This window comes from Marmota monax, unplaced genomic scaffold (genome assembly GCF_021218885.2).
Source record: "Marmota monax isolate L192 unplaced genomic scaffold, Marmota_monax_Labrador192_F-V1.1 WCK01_AAM20220418_F8-fsc00129, whole genome shotgun sequence".
NCBI classification, from domain to species: domain Eukaryota; kingdom Metazoa; phylum Chordata; class Mammalia; order Rodentia; family Sciuridae; genus Marmota; species Marmota monax.
This window is the reverse complement of record NW_026693811.1, coordinates 3,582,389-3,605,658: the sequence shown is the minus strand read 5'-3', so window position 1 is coordinate 3,605,658 and position 23,270 is coordinate 3,582,389. Positions and strand designations below refer to the sequence as shown.

Below are 23,270 nucleotides of genomic sequence, written 5' to 3'. Positions count from 1 at the left end.
ATGATGGCATATGGGTTGAGTTGCATGTACTTTGTAATTTTAAGGCAGTTTCCATTGACTTTCATTTATTAAGAACGGGTGTTCAAATTTGTACAAGTGCCTTTTAGCATCTCTGGTAATTGGTGCAGCATTCTTTCCTCCTTTCTGTGGTATTTTATAAATGAAGTTACTAACATGGAACCATTCTTACATCCCTGAAAGAACACAATATATCTCGTTTTGCAATATGCAATATTCTGTCATCTAATATTAACTTGGAATTCTATATCAATATTCATTAGGAACATTGAGGTGTAATTTTTGCATATAATATGCAATTTTCTCAGGTGATTAATTCATTAAAAATAGTTCGGAATTTCTCTGTTTTCTTTGCTGTGGAATCATTGAAATAGGAGATAATCCACAGTTTTAAAGTTAGATGTGGTTGGTTCCCCTGTGAATTCATCTACTGGTATCTATTTGTAGAGTAGCTCTTTGACAAATTTGTTCATCTTTCTAGAGACTGATCTAAACAAAATATCAATTTTTTTTGACTAGGGTTGGTTTTCCCTGGAAATATGTATTTAATTTTGATTTTTTTTGGGGGGGATACCAGGATTTGAACTCAGGGGCACTCAAACACTGAGCCACATCCCCAGCCCTATTTTGTATTTTATTTAGACATCAGGTCTCACTTGAGTTGCTTAGCACCTTGCTTTTACTGAGGCTGGCTTTTAAACTCACCATACTCCAGTCTCAGCCTCCCGAGTCTTTGGGATTACAGGTGTGCGCCACCACGCTCAGCTAATGTTGATATTTGTAAAATCTGTTTTAATAGAATTTTGCAAAACAAACTTATGTTTCCAAACTTTCCTCTGTTCTGGTTATTTCATTCCTTAAATTTCTCATTTTTTAGTTTTATTTTCTCCATTTAGATTTTTAATAATTAGTGACTTTACTTCCAAAGAACTAAATTTTTATTATTTTTTTTAAATTCTGTAATATTTAAGCTCACAAAATTTTGCTTTTATCTTTATTAATTCAGTTTTTATTGGGTTATTTTATTGTATCTTTTCCATTTATTGGTTTATCTTTAAAAATCAATTTCTTAAATATGATTTTAAGGTCATATATCTTTTTCAAATTCATATAAGCTATATCTTATCAATACAGATATGTAATATTTTCAGTATTTTTTTCTAAAATATATGGAACCTTTGATTTCTTAGTTTTTAACTCAAGAGTACTTTACTGTGGATAGTTTTTAATTTTCCAGTAGAAAAGGTATTTTTACAAAGTATTATTTTTGTTAATAACTACTAGTTTTACTTTGTTAGATTCATAAAATGTTGTGCACATATATTTCTTATTTTGTAATTTTCTAATATTTGTTTTGTGTTTTATTATTTTATCAATTTTCATGAATGTGAATGTGTAATGAAAAGAATATACTATTAAAGAATATCTAAGTATGTGCTTTGCTGTCTACATTTTAAAGTTCTACCTTATTATGATGCTGTCTTATTACTCCTACTTACATTCTGTCTTTCAGATATGTCTTGGACTTTAAAATATACTCTTCTATTTTTAGATTGTTTCTATTTCTCCTCATATTTCCTATAATTTTATTAATAGTACTAATGGTACTTATTTCATTGATGTTCACATTTTATAAATATTCATATAAATAATTTATTATTATTACTGTAATTTGGGCTTTACTGGTAAAAAAGCTATATTTTATGTTTAATAATTTTCCATCTCAGTTTTTTGGCATCTTAAATATGACACTTGGATCTTTTTCCCACTTTTCTTTTCTGTATTTTCTTTTTTTTCTTTTTTTTTATTGGTTGTTCAAAACATTACATAGCTCTTGACATCTCATACTTCATACTTTAGATTCAAGTGGGTTATGAACTCCCATTATTACCCCGTATACAGATTGCAGAATCACATCGGTTACACATCCACATTTTTACATAATGCCATATTAGTAACTGTTGTATTCTGCTACCTTTCCTATCCTCTACCATCCCCCCTTCCCTCCCCTCCCCTCCCCTCACATCTTCTCTCTCTATCCCATCTGCTGTAATTTAATTCTCTCCCTTGTTTTTTTTTCCTTTCCCCTCACAACCTCTTATATGTAATTTTGTATAACAATGAGGGTCTCCTTTCATTTCCATGCAATTTCCCTTTTCTCTCCTTTTCCCTCCCACCTCATGTCTCTGTTTAATGTTAATCTTTTCCTCTTGCTCTCCCTCCCTGCTCTGTTCTTAGTTGCTCTCATTATATCAAAGAAGACATTTGGCATTTGTCTTTTAGGGATTGGCTAGCTTTACTTAGCATAATCTGCTCTAATGCTATCCATTTCCCTGCAAATTCCATGATTTTGTCCTTTTTTAGTGCTGCATAATACTTCATTGTGTATAAATGCCACATTTTTTTTTATCCATTCATCTATTGAAGGGCATCTGGGTTGGTTCCATAGTCTAGCTATTGTGAATTGTGCTGCTGTGAACATCGATGTGGCAGTATCCCTGTAGTACGCTCTTTTAAGGTCTTCAGGGAATAGTCCGAGAAGGGCAATAGCTGGGTCAAATGGTGGTTCCATTCCCAGCTTTCCCAGGAATCTCCATACTGCTTTCCAAATTGGCCGCACCAATTTGCAGTCCCACCAGCAATGTACAAGAGTACCCCTTTCCCCACATCCTCGCCAGCACTTGTTGTTGTTTGACTTCATAATGGCTGCTAATCTTACTGGAGTGAGATGGTATCTTAAGACCTCAGTCTTTGTTTTAGTTTTGTCTTTTTAATGTAATGGTAAGTTAGGTTTTTCTTTATTACTTATAATGCCACTTCTCTTTAACTGATAATAACTGTTTAGGTATTTACATTTTTTGAAAAATTGATTTTTTTCCTAGTACTTATATTTATTTCACTTTTTTTTACTTTGTTTTTGTTTTCTGGAGACCATGTATTACTGTATTGCCACTGGCCTCTAACTCCTGGGCTCAAGCCATACTTTTTCCTCAACCTCCCAAACATCTGAGACTACAGGAATTTACCACTGAGCCTATCTCCTTACTACTAACATATTCTAGTTTATCAAGTATAAGTTAAATATATTCAAAGTATTTTATTATGTTTTCTTTTGTTTTTCACTTTGTTGTTGTTTCAATTTTTGCTTTTCTTTTGGTGTTTGGTAACACTTGCATTGTTTTCTAGTGGCTATCTTTATATAAAGACATAGAATGTCATTTATGTGGAATTAGGCAGTTTGTGAAATTTACAGATTGGTTCTAAGAAAATCTTATATACTAAGTTTAATCCCTACCCCTTTTCATCAGACACTGTATTTTGTATTTTGATTCCCTATTTTGAGAAATAATAAAATTAGCTTATGAATCCTACACTCTCCTTTCCACAATGCAATTTTAGTTAATATCATTATATTTCTTAGTGCTCCTACATGTCCTTAGTCTCCTTTCAGTTTGTTGATCTAAATTGTTCCACTTGACTCCCATCTATTTACTAACAAGGCACTTAATTAGCTTATTTTGCATTTTTTTCTTCTACTCCCATTTTGTTTGGTGTGGTATAGCTTATCAAGTATATAAAGTATATATACTTCTTAATTTTGTTTTGATCTTATATGTGTAGTGAAATGTTTGCATCAACTTGTCAATGATTCCCTAAGCATAACTTCTAAGACACAGCGTATTCTCTTCAGGAAAGTTTCTTGGGTGAAATGTTTGCAAGTTCTTTCCCTTGGTTTTTCTATAGCCTTGATATTTGAAGGCCAGCCAATATTGAAAAAGCCCCTCTGGTTCACACTTCGCTGCCCTGTGAGCCTGGTACAGGTTATTGCTTCCTTTTTTGTGTGTTAACTATTACTGACAAGGAGTCTGATACCAACTGCTTAACAGACCTTTGTGATTTGGGTATCTGGAATCCTGTGCACTTTTTGTATCCCCTTCCATTATTTCTTCAGTAACTAGCGCTCAGTCTTGTTTTTAGTACTTTTTTACTCATTGTGGGTATTATTCTCCTGATGGTGAACTCTTTGATATGGGGTTCAGCACTCAAGGGTGATGTCCTCCTCTTTTTCCTTTTTTATTCCACTTGACTCTTCCTTGCAGAGTTCATTTTTAGCCAATTCTGCTGGCATGGTCTTGGGTGTTTCTTTTCCTGTTTGTATATTGGCAGTAGTAAGTTCCTATTCTTCAATTACTTTGTTATGCATGATTTATGGCACTATCTCTGTCCCTGTCCCTTAATGATTACTATGATTTTGAGGAGGATCCATGAAGAAATTAGAATTGAGGTGACATTGTCTATGAAAAACTAGAAGTCTTTCACAAAATGTTAGTATTTGAGAAAAGCATTTGCTATCCTTTATATTTTATATACATTCAAATAGCAAATATCTGTAATACAAAACCGTTGTCTCAAAAGCCTATGATATAAGCCTAAGTAGAATATTAAATCAAACCAACAAATATTTTTTGTAGTATCAATTACTTCCTTAGGTATGTCAAAATAACAGAAAGATGCTATTTTATTAAAGTAATATTGAGCCAAATATATTAATGTGATTCAAATATTCTGAATGTTTTAACCTGAACAATATTATACTTGGGAAAAACACACCAAAGTCCCAAATTCATCAGTCTTCCAAATAACATGTTCAGAAACAAAATTGAACTACTATAAAACTATTTTTATTCCAAAGTTGTCTTCTTGTATGTTGATGACTGTTTCAATTCTGTTTTATTTTCCACTAATATATTCAGCCCTTATTGAATGACTCCTGGGAGTAAACTTCAGCTAATGTCAGCCTTTATTTCTGTAATGAATATCAATAACATCATTTGTTTGAGAGAATGCCTAGTTTAGTTCCTTCATTGTCTCCTCAAATTTTTCATTTTTCCCATGGGATTTTTTTTAATGGTCCATCAAATTAGATGGAAATGAAAATGAGAGGAGTACACCTGCAGTAGGACAGAGAAAGGGATTTTAAAAATAATAATAATGGTGTGTTCATTTAAAACTGAAATGCAAACAAAGAATTGAAACTTTGGTTTCAAAAATGAAAGATAACCAATATTATGTATAATATTCGATCTATGCAACTTTATATTCAATTAAAGTGGTATTTCAAGTGCAAGTCATGAAAAATACAGTGGAGATTCTGCACCTTATTTTGTGAACATCAGTAGTTTCCTTGTGTTATGCTGTCACCCACCCAGGGAGGCACTGGACAGAGTATGACTATACAGAAAAATTGGCTTCCAGAGTATTTCAGAGGCCCATTGTTTACAACCAGTATGTCGTTTTTAACTGCACCCTTTTGTCCTTATGTGGTCTATATCTCCCTTTACTTGGTGTCAGTATTTTAACAATTGATTCTTAAATTAAGCAGAAAAGTTTAATAAGTAGAAATAATGTGTGATAACATTTGATACATCCAATTACTACTTGATATTATGTCATCTTTGGCAAACACTGGTGATTATTTTCTCTTAAAGTACTATTTTAGTGCTAGTGCAAATAATGATTTTGACTATTTCAAACATTGTTGTTTGAGAGGAAGGAAGAAAAGAAATACAGAAGGAAGGAAGTAAAGATGATCAAATTCCAATCCACCTTATTGCAAACACTTCTTAAACTCAAAATAATAATATTATTTCCAACCTACTGTCCAAGTGCAAGTTTTAATATCACTTGAAGTGATCAGAAATGGAACTGTGGTTACAAAGAAGTATATGATGATACATATAAAGCAAATTTCAATCTGGCATTATCCTTAACCACTGCTTAACCTCTTACGTAAATAAAGTGAATGTAATTGTGTGTATATGTGTGTGTGTCTGTGTGTGTGTGTGTGAGAGAGAGAGAGAGGGAGAGAACACATGCACATGTGTGTGTATGTCCCAGGGAGGTAGGACTTAAGTTAGAGTAGTGGGAAAAGGAAAAATGTTACTGTTTTTGTTTTGTTTTGTTTTGGAAAGAATGTGAGTTTCCATGAATTTAACTCCTTCTGAAATGTAGAGGAAAAACTGTGGTGTGACAATATAAGAGGTACAGATTTTTAAAAATAAAGCTTTAAAATGAGATTATCAAGGAAAAGAAAAAGTGCTAAATGCACAATAGAAAAGATAAAGCATTAAAAGCGACTATGATTAAAGAACCTGAATAAGTTCTGGAGAACAGAGACTTGTTTCATGAAGTAGTAGATTATTCCTCAGTTTAAATATCTAACTTTCAGAGTCAAGGGCCCTACACAAGAAAAGTCAGGAGATTTATTTGGGAAAATTGAGTTATTCACAAACTTATTATCTGTGTGAGATATAAGACCGGCCACATATGTATTTACCATTTATGTCCCTTTGAATGAAACAACTACAGATAAAAATGTTATTTTTAATTGGTATACTTATCAAATTAATAAATACTGCACTCTGAGCCAATTAACTTCTACATAATAAATATAAATAGCAAATAAAAGATATGAACGTTTTTCTAAATGATGGCTTCTATAAAAATTATGCAATCTGAAACAATGAAATGATACAAGAAAATTTTACTTTTCTTACTAGATATAAGAAGACACTTCTAAAGGAGCTAATAATACCAATGGAAAGAGTTGTTCTCTTTTGTTCCTATTTTAATATCTCTGCTATGAAATATTTCTACAGTGCAGAATAGAACCAAATTATGGGTTAATGTTTATACTAATAATGTTTAGGCTTCTTATTTTTAAAATAGATTTATCCATTTTAAATAAGATATTTTGAAGTATAATTTTAAATTATTGAAAAATATATTTGAATTTTACATGTCTTCTATTCTAAAACATAAATCTGGTATCATATTCTGGTTAAAAATATATACACTGTAATTTGCTAAATTTTATTGAGAGAGTTGAGAGGAAACTAAATTAAACAAAAAATCTTGATTGAACAATATACTTCCAAACAGAAAAAGAGTGTTTTTCTTTTTAATCTTATTTTTAAAAGCTATTGAAGTCATTAATAAAAATTGGCTTTCAACTTATATTCCCAAAGAGATTTTTAAAATAATATTTTCACTTCTTTTATCAACGTAAAATACTTTTTATTTCAATTTAGGTTGATTTAGTGTTGCCATCACCATCAAAAATCCACAAAATATCAAGACTTTGCTAATATTTAGACATTTCCTAATGCACAATAGGCTCAAGTTAAATTTTCCTTATTCTCAAGAAGATATTGAATGTTATCAAGTAAATAAATGATTACACTACCTGTCAAAAACTATATATGAAATACATTTTTTTTTCTTTTCAGATTCTTCACCATTTTCCTTAGCAATATTGTGAACCTTCTCTGGATTTCACTTGAATCTGATCCTAAATCCACTCTTTTATTCCCCCACAGATGACCTCACCTCTGATGTCTCAGAGCCGAGCCATGGGAAGGCTTGGGGTGAGAATGCCCTAAACAGCCCACCCTCAATCAATGTGTCTCACTGGGAAGTGAGATGGATCAGACTCCATTCTTTCAATGCATCTGCACTGATGGCCCCTCTCTTGCCAATGTTTTCTACTGGCTCCTTCTTCTGTTGCTCATACTCATGCTGCTGAAAATAAATAACTTACTTTTCAACAGACACATTTTGTTTATATCACATCATATTTTTAAAAGTTTTAATTAGTTAAATTTGTTGCCAACATGTTGAAAAATGGAATATTACACATTAAAATTAGGATATCTGGCATACACACTTACACACACACACACATAGCTACACATCCTACATAATAAGAACAGAATACTGGCCACCTACTTTAGATGGGGCATGCTTTCCAGTTTGTTGCATTCCTCACGTCTCCTTATTTTTGTTGTTGTTTTTGGTTTTGTTTGTTTATTTCAGTGCTGGGGACCCCACCCAGGGCCTTGTACATGTTAGGCAAGTGCTCTGCCACAGAGACACAAATCACATCTCCCTTAACTCTACTCCTAAACACTGTTTAATCTTTCAGGAGGTTCTTTTCTTCTTCCTCGCTTCATAGTCATCTTCTATATAAATCCTATTTGGACAAACTTGTCTGTTACATATGGAAAAAAGACCTTCTCAAGAACCATTATATTCTTTAGACTCAAAACTTTCTTTAGACTTTTCTCATTACTTACAATCTTGTGTTTCCACCTGCTCAATGGATATATGCTTTGGAAAATTTAATATTTCTGGAAGATTTAGCATTTTAAGCTAAAATTTAAGGTTCTATCTGGAACAACCATATAACCTATCCCACCAAAAATTGTTCAGCTTCATTCATAACGAATGGTATCATCATCCAAGCCACCTAAGCCAGAAATTCTAGCATGATGCTAAGCTTCTCCTTCCCTCTAATCCTCTCAACTCTTTGCCAATGGGTGGTCAAAACAGACCTCTTAAATATCTCTCCCATTCATCCTACAGTAAATTCTTTGCTCAGACTTTCAACACCTCTTATTTGGACTGAAAAATAGTCTCATAATTTTATCCCTGCTTTTGGCTTCTTTTCTTCAGGATAATATGTAAATTTAAAATAGATCATAATAATCCATTATTTATAGCCCTTGCAGTGTTTCTCTATTGCCCCAGAATATAAAACTGCAAAGCCCTAAGTGTGCATAAATCCAAGACCTTCCACATGGCTTCTGATGCTTCCTCAGCTTCATCTCCCATCACATCCCTTACTTCACAAAAGTTTTCTTGAAACCACTATTCATTTCATGCCATTTCATTTGCATAACATAGTCTCCCCTCTGATAAAATATAATAGTGATAATTCCTCCTAGCATACTTATTCCTGAGGACTTTCCCCCTGTTTAGCATTCTCCCCTGAGACTTGATCCTGCCCATGTTCCCTCAACTACATTAGTAACATTGTTCACCGAGTAGACAATACAATAAGTGAATGAAGGCATCACAAAATAAAACCAGAAAGTGAGGTGAGGATATGGAATACTATAGGACAAATTCCTTATTTAAAGTGCCAGGAACCTTTCATCTCTATCTCATAGCAGGGACATTGTATGTTCTTTCAACTATGTCTATATTTTGCAAATAGTACGTACCCAGTATTTGTGGGTAGAAAACATAAATAAATGAATACATTAATTTTGCATTGGATGATTTACTTTTTTTCTGCTGAATGAACATTGGCCACATTGACAAGTCAGTGATTCTCCAAGTAAAAGACCATCAGCATGATTTTTCAACATGCTTGAAATGCATGTCCTTTGCCTCATACCAGAACACTTGATTCAGAAACACAGAAATTCAACAATCTGTGTTTTAACAAATATTTCAATTCATTCTGACACCCATGAAAATTTGAAAGCCACAGTCTAAGTTAATTAACAATGAGATAAAAACCATAAAAATGGATTTTAAGTAAAACTAATTTTAAGTAAAACACAAAATAAGCTCAAATTTCTATAGTATCTTATTCTGACAGTAATTTTCAGAAATAAACTTTTGCATTTAATCTTATTAAGGTACTGTAAAGGATATATCGTTATCTTTGAAAAGATTAAAATCATACTCTACTAATCAAAGAGAACCCTACTCTTTTTCTTACTAAAATTAAAGTTTGAATTATTCTAAAAGCATCCACTGAAGCTAAGTTGATGCTTACAAAATATAGCCAATAATTTAGACAACTATCTAGCTAATTTAAGCTACTAAAAACATATTCATATGTTATGGAGTCGCTCTGGATAATTAACACATAAAATATACATTTGTCTCAACAGCTGCATTACTCCCCCAAATGTATATCTGTTTTCAGACCTCAAGCTAACGGACAAAGAAATTTTCTGTAGAACTGAAGCTCATTTATAAAAGGGTTTCACAGTGTTTTTACTATTCTCCTTTGGAGCTGAAAGTCATTCTTTAATTCAAAGATGAAGAGTGGTAGTAACAGAATGTCCCATTCAGCAAGCACTCCTATACAATTAATCCATTATTCAGATGAATTTAATTAAAGGTTTTAAAATGTAACTAATTGTTTACTATTATTATGTATTTGGAAGTCTCCTCATTCTGAAAATTAAATTTGATATAGAAAAAGGAAACATGTCATGGTTGCCAAAAGAAATCTGGGAAAAGTTCAGTCATAGATGTAATCAAATTTGTGTCATATCCACCTAGCATTTGGACAATATGTATTTCTCAGGTCAAGAAAATTGCTAGTAAAAATTACTCATTATTCCTTCATTAACAATGGATGTAAGTGAATGCCCAGATCCTCATACACATTCCAGAGAGGCCCCCAAGAGAATATCATTTGGAAGGTTTTGTAACCTAGCAATACCAGAATCCAGGACAGTTCCTATTCAAACAGCATTTGGGAAACTGGTGTCTGTCCCATTTGTGTTTGGAACTTTCCATTAAGAGAGTCTTTATTGATGTGATGACTGCATGTTCATTGAAGATCAATCTAGGTTACAGTATTATCACTTTTGCCAGATTTGAATGCACTCTTTAACTTGACATTTGGAAAAGGAAGAAATCTATCAGAGAGAAACTAAATTACAGTATAGGTAAATCATGAATAGATTTATTAAGCAGTTATTTTACACATTAGAAACTAATTAAGTGTATATAATACTAGTGTGTTTGCTCTAATTTCCAGCTTCTCTTAACAGAAAGATTTTAACCTTGAGTGGCTTAAAGCACCCATCACCTTGTCCTCTCTTCTCCCTTATTCCAATGTATATTTTCTGCCTCTTTGCTCTCATGATTACCTGGCCAGTCTGGAAGCAATGCCTCTCAGATAATATCAACATTTTTGGACCTGTTTGCAGACATGCACTGGTATTGGTGGCCACTACATCTTCTCATGCCTGGCTGCTGCACTGACTTCCCCGACCTCTGCCTCTGCCTCGGGACTCACATTACTTCAAGATTCCAATTTGGTCCTACACTCACTGTAATTTTGTAAAAACACACTTTTTTTCTAGTATGTTTCACAGAGTTCTTAGTTTCTCAAGGCATTCACTGATCACTTCTGCTCCTTTGAGGAGCCTTATATTTAGCTTCAGGTCCACAAGATCTGTTAATCACTAGCACCAAACTGCACTGGCTGTGCTGGTGAGATCCTCACTCACCGATCAGGGTAACCACTTTATCAGTACTGAGTTCACACTTAGTGGTACTTTTTCCCAGTTTAGCTGCTAAGTCCTTTCAAAATGTTCTGGATTGTTCTAGCAGCCCATAAGCATTATATACCTCTTAAATATTTAGCAATAAGAAAGAGTTTTCTCCTTTCAGGGTGCCTCTATAAAAATTGTCTCCCCAAAATGAAAAAGCAGACATATCAATCAACTTCCCTATATCTCCCATCAAATTTGATCTTTTATTCTCTTTGACTCTAGGATTAAAATCACATTTCTTTATACATACAGGATTATCTGGCTGAAAAACAAATTCCCACTTATTTTTAGGCTTCCAATTCAAGTGTCAGATATATGAGTATCCTAACTTTAGAAAGACATGCTGATATTATTTCATATATCTTTATTTGTGTCATAATAACTGACTGGAATTAATTCATGAGATGACTTCTTCAGACCAGAAGATGCCCCTTTCTCCCTTTCTGTACTGGACACTATGGTATAAAGTCCAGACCCCTTCGTTCTGACTGGGACAACCTAGCTGCTTAGAGCACTGACTGCATCTGGTACCCAGCTCTGCCCTCACTGGGAATTGTAATCAAAGGCAGGGAACTACCTCATCCAGGGTTATGACCTCTATGGGGTGACTATCACCAGTGACTGGCTGATGCAGAGATACAAAGGCCAGATACCTTGACTTCATTTAGCAGACTGATTGTGGGACCAAATTGGAATCTTGAAATAATAGGAGTCTTAGGGCAGTAGATAGAGGTCATGGGGAAGTTATTGCTGCAGTGAGGCATGAGAACAATCACTGTAGAGGCAGCAACCCTAAAGTGTTCTCCCAGCTCCACAGCTCCCAGGAGGCTTGGCTAAAGCTTCAGTTTAACTTCTGCTTCCAATCCTGCCTTCCTTAGAGATACATCTCCTGAGAATACTCCCCGTTAAATCTTTTGTACTATTTGCAGGGATTAAATCTTAGATACTCTCCCACCACCACGAATCCTCCATGAGGGGCAAGACCTCTGTTTATGGACTTTACAGCATCCCCAAATCCACTTCACTCCACACTCATGGACACTCCTTCCTGGCCCAGCTAGTCTCTGGTTGGCATGACTAATTGCATTTAAGATTATCTCCACTTTGCAGGCCATAATTCAATTAAGTAAATTAATTAAGCAAGAATTAAATCATTTTAATTTATATTTTAATGGATTTACATAGAAAAATAATTAGATAAGCAAAACTCTAAAATTTTGTAGAAATAATGAGAAATTGAAGCAAGGACATGATTGAGAACTAACAGTTAAGTTATATCATGAGGAATTTCAATGATTAAAAATAGATGTCGACTTTTACAGAATTATTTGTTCTTCCCCCCAAAAGATATTGTTTTTAATATCCTATGTGTTAGCAAATATACACCTTCTTCACTAAAAATAATGTGTTCAAACAAAATTTTCATCATATAAGTAGTTTCTCAGAACTTTTTATTTTTCTGGGAATGTGTAAATCTCTGAAAGCCTTATTATGGTTTTTTTTTAATTTCACATTTATTGGGCATTTTATGAGAGGCTAAATATTATCTACTTTAATTACTCAAGTATGAAAATAAATATAATAAAATCTGAATAGTTACAGTAATTTTTTTTCATTGTTAAGATTCATAAGAATAGTACACTTATCTACGTTTTATATTTCATGCCTGAAAGTGTTAGCACTATGCAAATTTCTCAATGTGCATTCTTTCCGGATGAACTACTGTTAGACAACTAAATCTGTAATGCAATATAACATGATCATATTAACCTAGTGATGCAGAAAAGACCATCTGTACCACCTTGGATATGCCTGCACTATAAGAGCAAACTAAAAGCCTTGTGTGGTCATTACTTTAAGAAAGCCAGTGAACTATTTTTAAAGGAGGAGGGTAATGTAACTGATGAAGAATGAATAAAACTAGGCACTGACCTTCAATGTATTGTAATAAGCTTGCAAAATTGATTTGTAAACTACTTTATAACTCAATTTCATGTTCATTAAAAACTAATCAAATGACTTCGATGTAGTTCACTGATTTTTAACTTGACAATTTACCTGATCATATAAAAGTTGCTGGTGAAAATATGTAACAATGCTTGCAAAACAATTATTGCCATACACTGCCATATTTAATCTTATTTGTGCAGACTGGGTACTCTCATCTTTATTAGTCAAGAGTCTTATGTAGAATGTACTTGGGGTTTGTCTTTGCATAGTGTCATGTCTTTTATCAAAGAGATAATTCTTATTTCAATTATATTAAAAACTTTTAACTCCTAGACCATGAATGAAAGGTTGCAATAGCAAATTAGGCTGCTAAATTCTAAAATGTTTTGTAACATGTACTTTATATAAACTTTGCTAGATGATGAGGAGCTTGACACTTGTATATTCTAGAATCAGAATGGTAGCAATCAATAACCTCTGTAAAATGGTGAAATGTGTAGGTAAGACCATCCACTGACAATAAAAGTTGAGCATATTCTCAGTTAAGTTTAGAACCTGTCTATGGAAATCCATCCATCATACCATAATCAGACTCTCAATCAGGACTAGACTCAATAGTGAGCAAAACAGACAGGTGCCCTTCCCTGAGGAGGCCTCTACTCCATTTGCTGGACAATCAGCAAATGTGTAATTATTATCTGTGTGAAAAACATAAAGTGGTGCTTATATGGTTCAGAAAAAAAGGAAAAACTTCCTTAAGAAAATAACTGTGGGGCATAATCCCAAAAAAGAAGGAAACCTGGAGTCTGATAGACACACAGGCCTCCAGAGGAATTAAAAAGTCCTTATGGATGGATTCCAGATAGTAAGGAGGATAGCTAAAGCTTCAGGGTGGAGGAATTTTGTCTTCATTTCCAAAGCAAGACATTGGGACAGAAGTGAGGATTAGGCAATAGTGTATATGATCAGCTGTGAAGTTTTTAAAAGGCATAAAATATTATTTTAAGGATGGATAATAAGGTAAATATGAACATATTAAAAGTGGATTATCACTCTATTATAAGAAATCCGGTGAATCATTATAGTAGCTTAGAGCCAGGGTACAGTAGTAGAAGTAATAAAAATGGAAACATTCAGAAGATATTCAGAAGATGAACAATGAACACAATTAGGGGATTGATTGATACAATTGGATGTAAGTAATGGGTATGAGATAGAACAATTTCTATAATGACCCTCAAGTCTAAGTCTGATCCATCTGGATGGATGTAATGCCATTCACTGAAAAAAGGCTGGGCGTGGAGGGATAGATTACAAGATCAGAATTTGCTATAAGATTTTGAGATGTTTTTATGATTTCTAAGTAGAAATGTTGGTGACACCATTAGATATGCAAGTTAGAAACTCATAGTTCAGACCAGACTAGAGATATACATTTGTGAGTCATTCAATTAAAGAGAACTGAAAACATATGTGTAGGTAAGACCATCACTGAAATTAATAAACTCAAAATGTAGAAAATTTCATGAGTTTTCATAAGTGTTTTTCCATGTCTTAGAGCCATCTGCAATGCACTTAAAAGTCCATAGTAAATTATTAAAGAATGATACCATGATATTTTAAGAATATGAAAAGATGGAAATCCTGTAGACCAAAAATATAAGATGAATAACCAGAAAAGCAACATATAATTATAAATCCATAGGGTGATGTGGACCCAGAATACTTTCCCTAAAACTACAAATTTTACTTATTGTCATTTTTTTACAAATAATACTTAGAGAAGATTTGCATTACAAATTACTCTTTGGATGCTTTCTTTTAACTTCTGTTTTCTTTCAGGGGTGGAAGCTTTATTGCTTTATTTTTTTAATTTATAAGAGAATGCTTGATTGTTATAATGAACAGTAGAGATATATAAGGAGAATGCAAACATTATAACCTCCTTTCAAATCCCTCCACTGAGCTAATTAGCAGTAAAAGTTTGGAATGGTTTCTTCCACATCTTTCTCTGCTGCCATGCAACTTATATGAGCAATTATAGGTTTTTACTGTATTTTTGTTTATGAATAATAACATCATAAACATACTAATTCAAAACTCTCTTTTTAACAGTATATTTGAACAACTTTTCAATCAAAACATGTATATATGCGTGTGTGTGTATATATATATATATATATATATATATACACTATATATGATGTATATATATAGTGTGTGTATACATAATACGTACATTTTTAAGAATGTCATAAGATTCCTAAGCATAAAAAATTCCATGATTTATTTACATATTTTCATAATGGACTTCAGATTATTTCTATTTTTTATGCCTTTATAATATGCTATATATGAGTTACTGAGATGAAAATCGTGTATTTTTTTCACCTTAATTATTGTCAGATCACTCTTCCAGAGTGTGAAGGAATATGTAATCCCACCAACAAAGAATCAGAATGAGCAACCAGTAATCTTTGCCATCACTGGATGTTATGCTCATTTTTTTTTTCATTTACTGCCAAACTAAAGGGTGGAAAAAATTATATCCTCTTGTTTAAATTTGCACACTTTACTATGTCTTTGTTAAAATTACATTTCATCGTTGAATGCTTTATTGTTATATATTTATGAACTAATTTAAAATTTTTGATATCCATCCTTTAATGTTGGTATTTTGTTGCCCTTCTCTATATTCTATTCTTAGAGATGTTTGACATTTCATGTCATACTCTTAAATTTCAGGATTATCAGTGAAAAAAAAAGAAAGCAGAAAAAAATTCTTATTATTTCAGTACATCTCTTTGGAAACCAAAAGTCTTTCCTGAATTCAAGATGGAATGAGGAAACTCTGTGACACAGATGAACCCTTTACCACTCAAATCAACCTAAAATATTATTCAACATAAACCTTCAAGACATATAAGATTGGCTCCTCACTCCCTCACCTTTCCTTCCCTATAGCTCCCATTGGTAACTTCCAAACACACACTATACTCATCCCTGTCCTTGTCCCTTCTCATATGATGCCCTCCTCTTTCCTCTCCTATATGAGCTGAGAATGTACAACAAAATGTGTTAGTAAACTTTTTCATCGCTATGACCAAAAGACCTGTCAAGAACAATTTTAGAGGAGGAAAAGTTTATTTGGTGGCTCACGGTTTCAGAGGTCTCAGTCCATAGATGGCTGACTCCATCCCTGTGGGCCTGAGATAAGGCACAATATCATGGCAGAAGTGTATGGTAGAGGAAAGCAGCTGGTACCATGGCACCAAAAAGCAGAGATAGAGCTCTGCTTACCAGAGACAAAATATAAACACAAAAGGCAGACAACCCCTGTCCCCCGCCAGCCCCAGGGTTAACTCTTCCATATACACCCTAACTGCCTACAGTTCCCACCCAGCTAATCCCTAACACTGGATTAATTCACTGATTGGGTTAAGGCTGTCATAACCAAATCATTTCACATTAAACCTTCTTGCATTGTCTCACACATGAGCTTTTGGGAGTACTTTATATCTAAACCATAACAACATATTTTTAATTTATTAAAGCTGAAAAAGTCTCCTGTCATCTAAATAATACTTTCCTAACACTGGAGTTTATTTTATCTAAGAAACATAATGAACACATTTTTCTGTTTTCTTACTACTTGTAAGATAATTCATATTGTTTTCAGAGAAGTTTTCTCATAATATCCCTTATTCCAACTGTAGCTGACCCTAATGAAATATTGATTAATTTTTTTTTACTTAGTGTTTAAATATGAATTGACAATGTTTGTTTTTGTTTAAAGCTATATTCATTTTCTTACAACAATGCTCTTTCCTGTCTCCCTTTGTAGGGAAACTTTTTGGGTTCAAGTTCCCTGCCCTGAGAGTTCTCACTTACAGAAAGCAATCCTTACCACAAGAAGATCCTGATGTGGTAGTGATTGACTCATCTAAACACAGTGATGATTCAGTAGCCATGAAGCACTTTAAGTCTCCTACAAAAGAAAGCTGCAGCCCCTCTGAAGCAGATGATACAAAAGCTTTGATACAGCCCAGCAAATGCTCTCCCTTGGTGAATATATCTGGACCTCTTGACCATTCCTCTCCCAAAAGGCAATGGGACAGACTCTACCCTGACATGCTGCAGTCAAGTTCCCAACTGACCCACTCCAGATCAAGAGAAAGCCTCTGTAGCATACGGAGGGCATCTTCAGTACATGACATAGAAGGATTCAGTGTCCACCCCAAGAACATATTTAGAGACCGACATGCCAGTGAAGGTATGTCAAATTTTTTTACACATGGAATTACATTAATGAGTAAAGAAAGATTATTTCCTAATTAATTTTTATTTCAACATTAAACCTCTGCCTTGGAAGAAAAAAATGTGATTAAAGGCTACTAAACATGTGGGTCTAATATTCAGCATTGTTTTTCATGTCTTTTTTGAACTCTAGTGAATAATTTGGTTTCTTCTGACTTCTTCATCAATGTTTCTAAAATAGTATGATAACCATTATCTGCCTACTTCATGGAGTGTTAATTAATTAATGTTTAATATAAAGCGTACTTAGATGATGAACACTATAAGCTCAAGCATAATTAATTTTCCCACATGTAGCAAATGGTCATGCCCTGGGAAGGAAGAGAAGTGTGCCGTGTTACTGGCTTACTCTTTCCAAAGGGAGGGCTATGAAAATGTAAAATATTGACAGAGATGAAGTACAAGTAGGAGACAGGAGAAAAGGTAGGGGACAAAACCCACCCACCAATGAACTTGAAAAGCAAAATCAGAATTGATGAATTCCTCCCTGGCCTCTCTGTGTTCACATTCTTATATGACCCACAGGTGAAAATAAGGCTGCTTGAAAAGCAACCACAGAAACAAGCCATGGTTAGCATGATCATGGGTCACATTGTGTTTTGAGTGCTTTCTATGCCTGAGACAATATAAGTGCAAGCAAACATTGACTCTCATTTAATTCTAACCTTATAAATTAAGAACTAGTTTTAAGCCCCATTATATAGATGAGAAAACTAGGCTTGGATGTCTTAATAGATAGCTAGCCCAAGATTACAGAGTTAGTCAGTGTCAGAGCCTGGCTTCAAACCCAGGATCGCCTGTCTCAAGAGTCCACAGTCAAATCTATGCAGTGTTTTCCCTCCCTCTCTTCTGCTCCCTGAGGGAGTTACTGAACTCTCCACAGGAGTCTGAGAGTCCTGAATGCTTCAGTCCCACTTTTCTGACTCTCAGAGCTGTTTTTCTGGAGAGGCTAATGCCCTTCCTCTGATTCTCATTCCTTCATTGCCCTCATCACCATGCTGTTTGCCCTTTGTCTCAGTGAAGCTGAAATTCTGATCCTGAGGCTCCTTAGAACGCAGGACTAGGCACTTCACAAAATGGTCACAGTTACCTGTTCAAGCCTCGGTTTTATCCTCAGCAAACTGCCTCACCTACTGTCTAATCTATTCTAAGCCAATGCCAAGATCATTTGCCAGTTCCCAAAACACATAACAAATTTTTCCCCCTTACTTTCCTCTGCCTGAAATGTTATTACCCTCTGTACCCCTCACACTCCTGCTCAGCTGCCAGCATCCACTTCCCCTTCCCAAACCAGAAACATTTAATGACTTAACAGCTGAGTGTTCAGAGCAATATTTACATATATTATAACATTTATTGCATTCTTTATTTATTATGTATTATATACCTGTCATTGTTGGTAGGCATTCAAAGAAATAATTGTGTCGCTATGAGCTGCCCACGCACAGGTGCTTAGGGTATTTAGCTCTGCAGTCCTAGTATCCACATAATGGTCTACTTCTTAACAGGTGTTCAATAAGTGTGTGTTTGATATTGAGAGGACCATGCTCATGAATTATGTTTGAAAATCTCACCCATCAGGAAATAATGCATTATTTGCTTGCCAAAACTCTAAATTTAAACCAGAGTTTTAGGATTGAATCATGTGGTGGATCTTTATCTAAAGGGCACAGTGAAGTACAAAAGGCAGAAAAGTTGAAAGAAAATGAGTTGTCAGGAAAGAATTCAAAGAGATAAATCAATATCTCAGAAACAGAAATAGCAGTTTGCTATAAGACAGATTTGAAAAAATACATACTTCAAAAGAGCAATTAGTACACCCTTTTTAATCTCTTGTACAAAGAAGGTCAAAAGGAAAATAAAATCAAAGACAGCTCCCAACCTGGGTAATCATGTAAGGAACTACACCTTCTGGTGATGTTGGGCTCAACATTTCCTAACAGAACAAAACCTCTATAATTTGATCCTTGAACAAGAGTTAGGACTGAATAACAACCATGAGTTCCATATGATAATTCACACCACCAATAAATCTTTTAATTATTCCAGCTAGTTTGATCATTTTTAGCAATCATACATTTTCAGAGACTGACCATCCAGAAATTCTCAGGAAAGTACCCAAATTTTAGGATGAACCATTAAAAAAAAAAAAAAACAATAAATTTGAAAATTAAACTGATACATTACATAATCATCCTACAGACTTTGACAGTGGCTCTCTATAGCTTAGGTGGTATTTCATAACTTAATTTTATTGTTTTCAGTTTATGTGGTCTCTTTTTAGAACACAGTTGCTGGCACAATTACAGGAAAGGATGACATAATATTTTTGCTTTGCTCAGTACAGGTACTATGAATGGACACTTAATATTATGATCATTCTCAATTTTCCTCCCCCATCCAAGTTAGGCTATTTTCAGAAAATGTATCACTTTCTTCCAGATGCTATACTCAACGTGTGACTATAGATCGATAAATTTAGAGGGTATTTTGTACTTCAGCTTTAGAGCAATTTTAGCTACAAAATCACTGGTGGGCATAGAAGAAATTACATTTCCTACATCTACATCTTTTTATATTTTCGAATCTGAGACATTGAAAAGGGTAGGTGGAAAATCTTTAAAACTGATTTTAGTTTATGAATCCATCAAATTGGTTAGCAGAATAAATCCAACATAAACCAGACTTTGAATGCAGTTATTGTCTCATTCAGACAGAAAAATCCCACCTTCTATAGGCTATTTTTATGGAACTTTAAATACTTTGTAAATATAACAGTGCATAATATTTTCCATAGTCCTCTTGTTTATCCAATACCTTCGAACTGTGTCTCTCAAACCATCCATGGTGAAGGACCAGAATATGTTTTTCTAATAAATCAGAGAGTAATCCATTTATAAATTTAATAAAAATGTACTACCAGAAAAACAAAATTGTAAAAATACACATACAAAACATAAGTTTCAGTTTGTTTATAATTATATTCAACATACATGAAATTAGTCTGTTGAACTGTTAGAAAAGGCTCTAACTACTCTAATTTCTGCACTTACATTACCATGAAGAAATAGCAAGCGGATCTCAGTGAAAGTCCAGAAACATCTCACTTTGTTTTGGAATGCCAAAGCTGCATTAACAATATAATCTAAATTTTATTTGCTTTCTTAAAATTTGAAATTTTTATTTGTAGTTTCTAGGTTTGGTGAGTACAAACATAAATTTTAATTACATGAAGGCAGTTGTTATTTACTCATTTTTTATCACCCATCTTCTCATGGAGAAATTATTTCTGTGTAATCAATATTTCTTACAACCTCCCTATTCACTTTTCATAACTCCCTCAAAGAAGGAAGAGAGTCGTCCTCAATGGCAACATTCTATTTGTATATCTCTGTAAAAGGCAATATCTACTCCAGCAATTCAGTATGCCACACTATGGGAATTACTTTAAATGTAAGATTTGACACAAGTGTTATATATCTCAAGATTTTAAATGTGCACAGTTGGCCAGGTAAGATGACCCACATCTGTAATCCCAGCAACTCTGGAGGCTGAGGGAGGAGGATCACAAATTTAAGATCAATTTCAGCAACTTTAGTGATACCCCATCTTAAAATTTTAAAATTAAAAGGTCTGAGGATATAGCTTGGCTATAAAGGACCCTGAGTTCTATCCAGTACCAAAAATAAAAATGAAAAAAGTAAAGTTTTTATATGTGCACAGTGATACTATCGATGTCAACCAAATGTTAAACAGATGTTTAAAATCTTGGATATATTTGAATGGTTTGAAAATACTTCATTGTTTTTTAACTTTAGTGTTTGAAAACTCTTGATACATGCTTTGTAAACAGACAATATGTAACATTTAACTTTCCAATTTGAAAATACATCTAAAAATGCTCCTAAGACTTTAACTCAGCCCACTTTACACAAATTTTCTAAATATTCTAGATACCACACTGCAGTGTGACAATACAGATAAAAAACATCCCCTTTATCCAGACAAATCTTTTACTGAATTTTTCCCCATTAGTTTTACATAAGAATGACTCTTTAATTGTTTTTTGCTATTTTAAAACAAACATTAAAGAACATTGGGGAGTAGGTAGTTAATAATTTATTAAAATAAACTGTTGTATTAGAAACATTTTTTCTTATCAACATACTGGGTTAAGTATAGAAAAAAATTAGTTAACGTGCACAATATTGTGTAATCTTTCTCTGAATATATTGTAAGTAATGGTCAAAGAAATAACCAAATTGGCTTTTGACAACATTGACAGTTATCACAACTTCAGGTAGCTGTGGGTATTGTCCCCAAACTGTCATAATTATAAAATACGTACCTTGGAATCCATTTAAATTCAGATAAATATTTCATGTATTTCAGCAGACTGTCTGTTATGGCAAATAGTTTTGGTATATGGTTGGATAGTAGGCAATGTTAATTTCAATTAATGCTACATTTTCAATCTTTACCTCCTGTTTTCACTGACAGTTTTTACAAAGGTTATCCAGTGTGTATAACATAATTTTAGTCGTTTTTTTATATCTCTCTCTTTTTTGTGTCCTTATATGCTTAAAACAGACAATGGTCGCAATGTCAAAGGTAACGTACGCACCCAAGTCTCACCATCTGATGCTTAAATGGCCCTTTTATTCGGCATGTCAACTTGCCTGCTGTATGCCCTGTTCAGTGCCACATCTTCATGCTGCCCTTAGCTAGCCCAGGTGCCTGGTGGAGACATCATGGCTTGATTTGCTGGAGACATTGTTACTTTCTCAGCTGTGTCATCAAAGTGATTATGAATGCCTTTTTTTCTGCAAAAAGTGTAACCCTAGGTTGACAATGAACATTTCATAAATATTTAAATCATTCGGAAATAAACAAATACCAAGCTAAATATATTCTAGTATAAAAGAAGCACATAAGCCTATTTCAGGGAATAAAATTAGTACAAGATTAAATAAAATGAACAAAGTGCTATATGACAGCATCACTTTACTTGTTCCTCTTTTGTTTCCTTAAAACTAGTTTCACGTTCCTGGATGGCAGGGGGTATGGTTTTAAGCTTCCTGTAGTAGTATACTGTACATGCATGAAAATCATTTTCAATTTTTCTACATTATATTTTAATCATTTTAATTGTGTACTATATTAGTCTGAAATCACTAGCATGACCTACAGCCACGATTCAGTTATGTCTAATTGGGCAACACTCTGGATAATTTTGAATTTGGCTAAAAATTTGAAATTCTCTTCTGTTTTCTCCAATGTTGCAATAGATACAAGAACCAAAAAAACATGATAATCATGATATTCTCATCAAATTGAAAACTCTTTTGGCTTAGTCTTTTTACCTAGGCCATGCATGCTGCTGTGGGTGTGCAAATGGTGACAGTGACTCATTTTGTGCATGTGTGTTGCATGAAAACGTCTCCACCAGTAACCCTCATAACCTGGAATTCCCTGTTTTGGCTTCTTCTGTATGTCACTGATACTCTGACCACTGTGCAGTTTTGCATATTGATTTCTCAATTGTTTTGCTAATAAATTCAGAGTTGGTGATGATTATGAGTTAATAGCACTAGAGATCAAAGATGTTTTCTGGTTAGCAGATCAGGACAATTTAAAAGTAAGGAAAATTATGATAAACTTTCCCCCTACTTTCAAACTTTATAAGCATTTCAACAAGTGTCTATGCAGATGAACTCCAATAGTGAGATGGGATTTCATCTACATGATTATTCTGTCCTTGGCCTGTCCACTGGGATTTCTAAAAGGGAGCCAATTAGTGTCAACTGTAGGTGGTAGGTTTGGTTGACATCATTCAGA

At 33.7% G+C, this 23,270-nt stretch overlaps 1 protein-coding gene across 5 annotated transcripts in view; it reads left to right on the top strand.

The window, feature by feature from the left end:
• The window catches only part of Kcnh7 (potassium voltage-gated channel subfamily H member 7), a 466,241-nt gene that overhangs the window by 313,479 nt on the left and 129,492 nt on the right, over window positions 1-23,270 (top strand). For 2 of the 5 annotated variants that reach the window (XM_058584961.1, XM_058584960.1), the window contains exons 4-6: window positions 16,960-17,388; window positions 22,023-22,043; window positions 22,470-22,493. In XM_058584961.1, the coding sequence (XP_058440944.1) occupies window positions 16,960-17,388; window positions 22,023-22,043; window positions 22,470-22,493 (474 nt within the window). The remainder of the gene's footprint in view (window positions 1-16,959; window positions 17,389-22,022; window positions 22,044-22,469; window positions 22,494-23,270) is intronic. The other 3 variants (XM_058584962.1, XM_058584963.1, XM_058584964.1) reach the window with 3 other exon arrangements.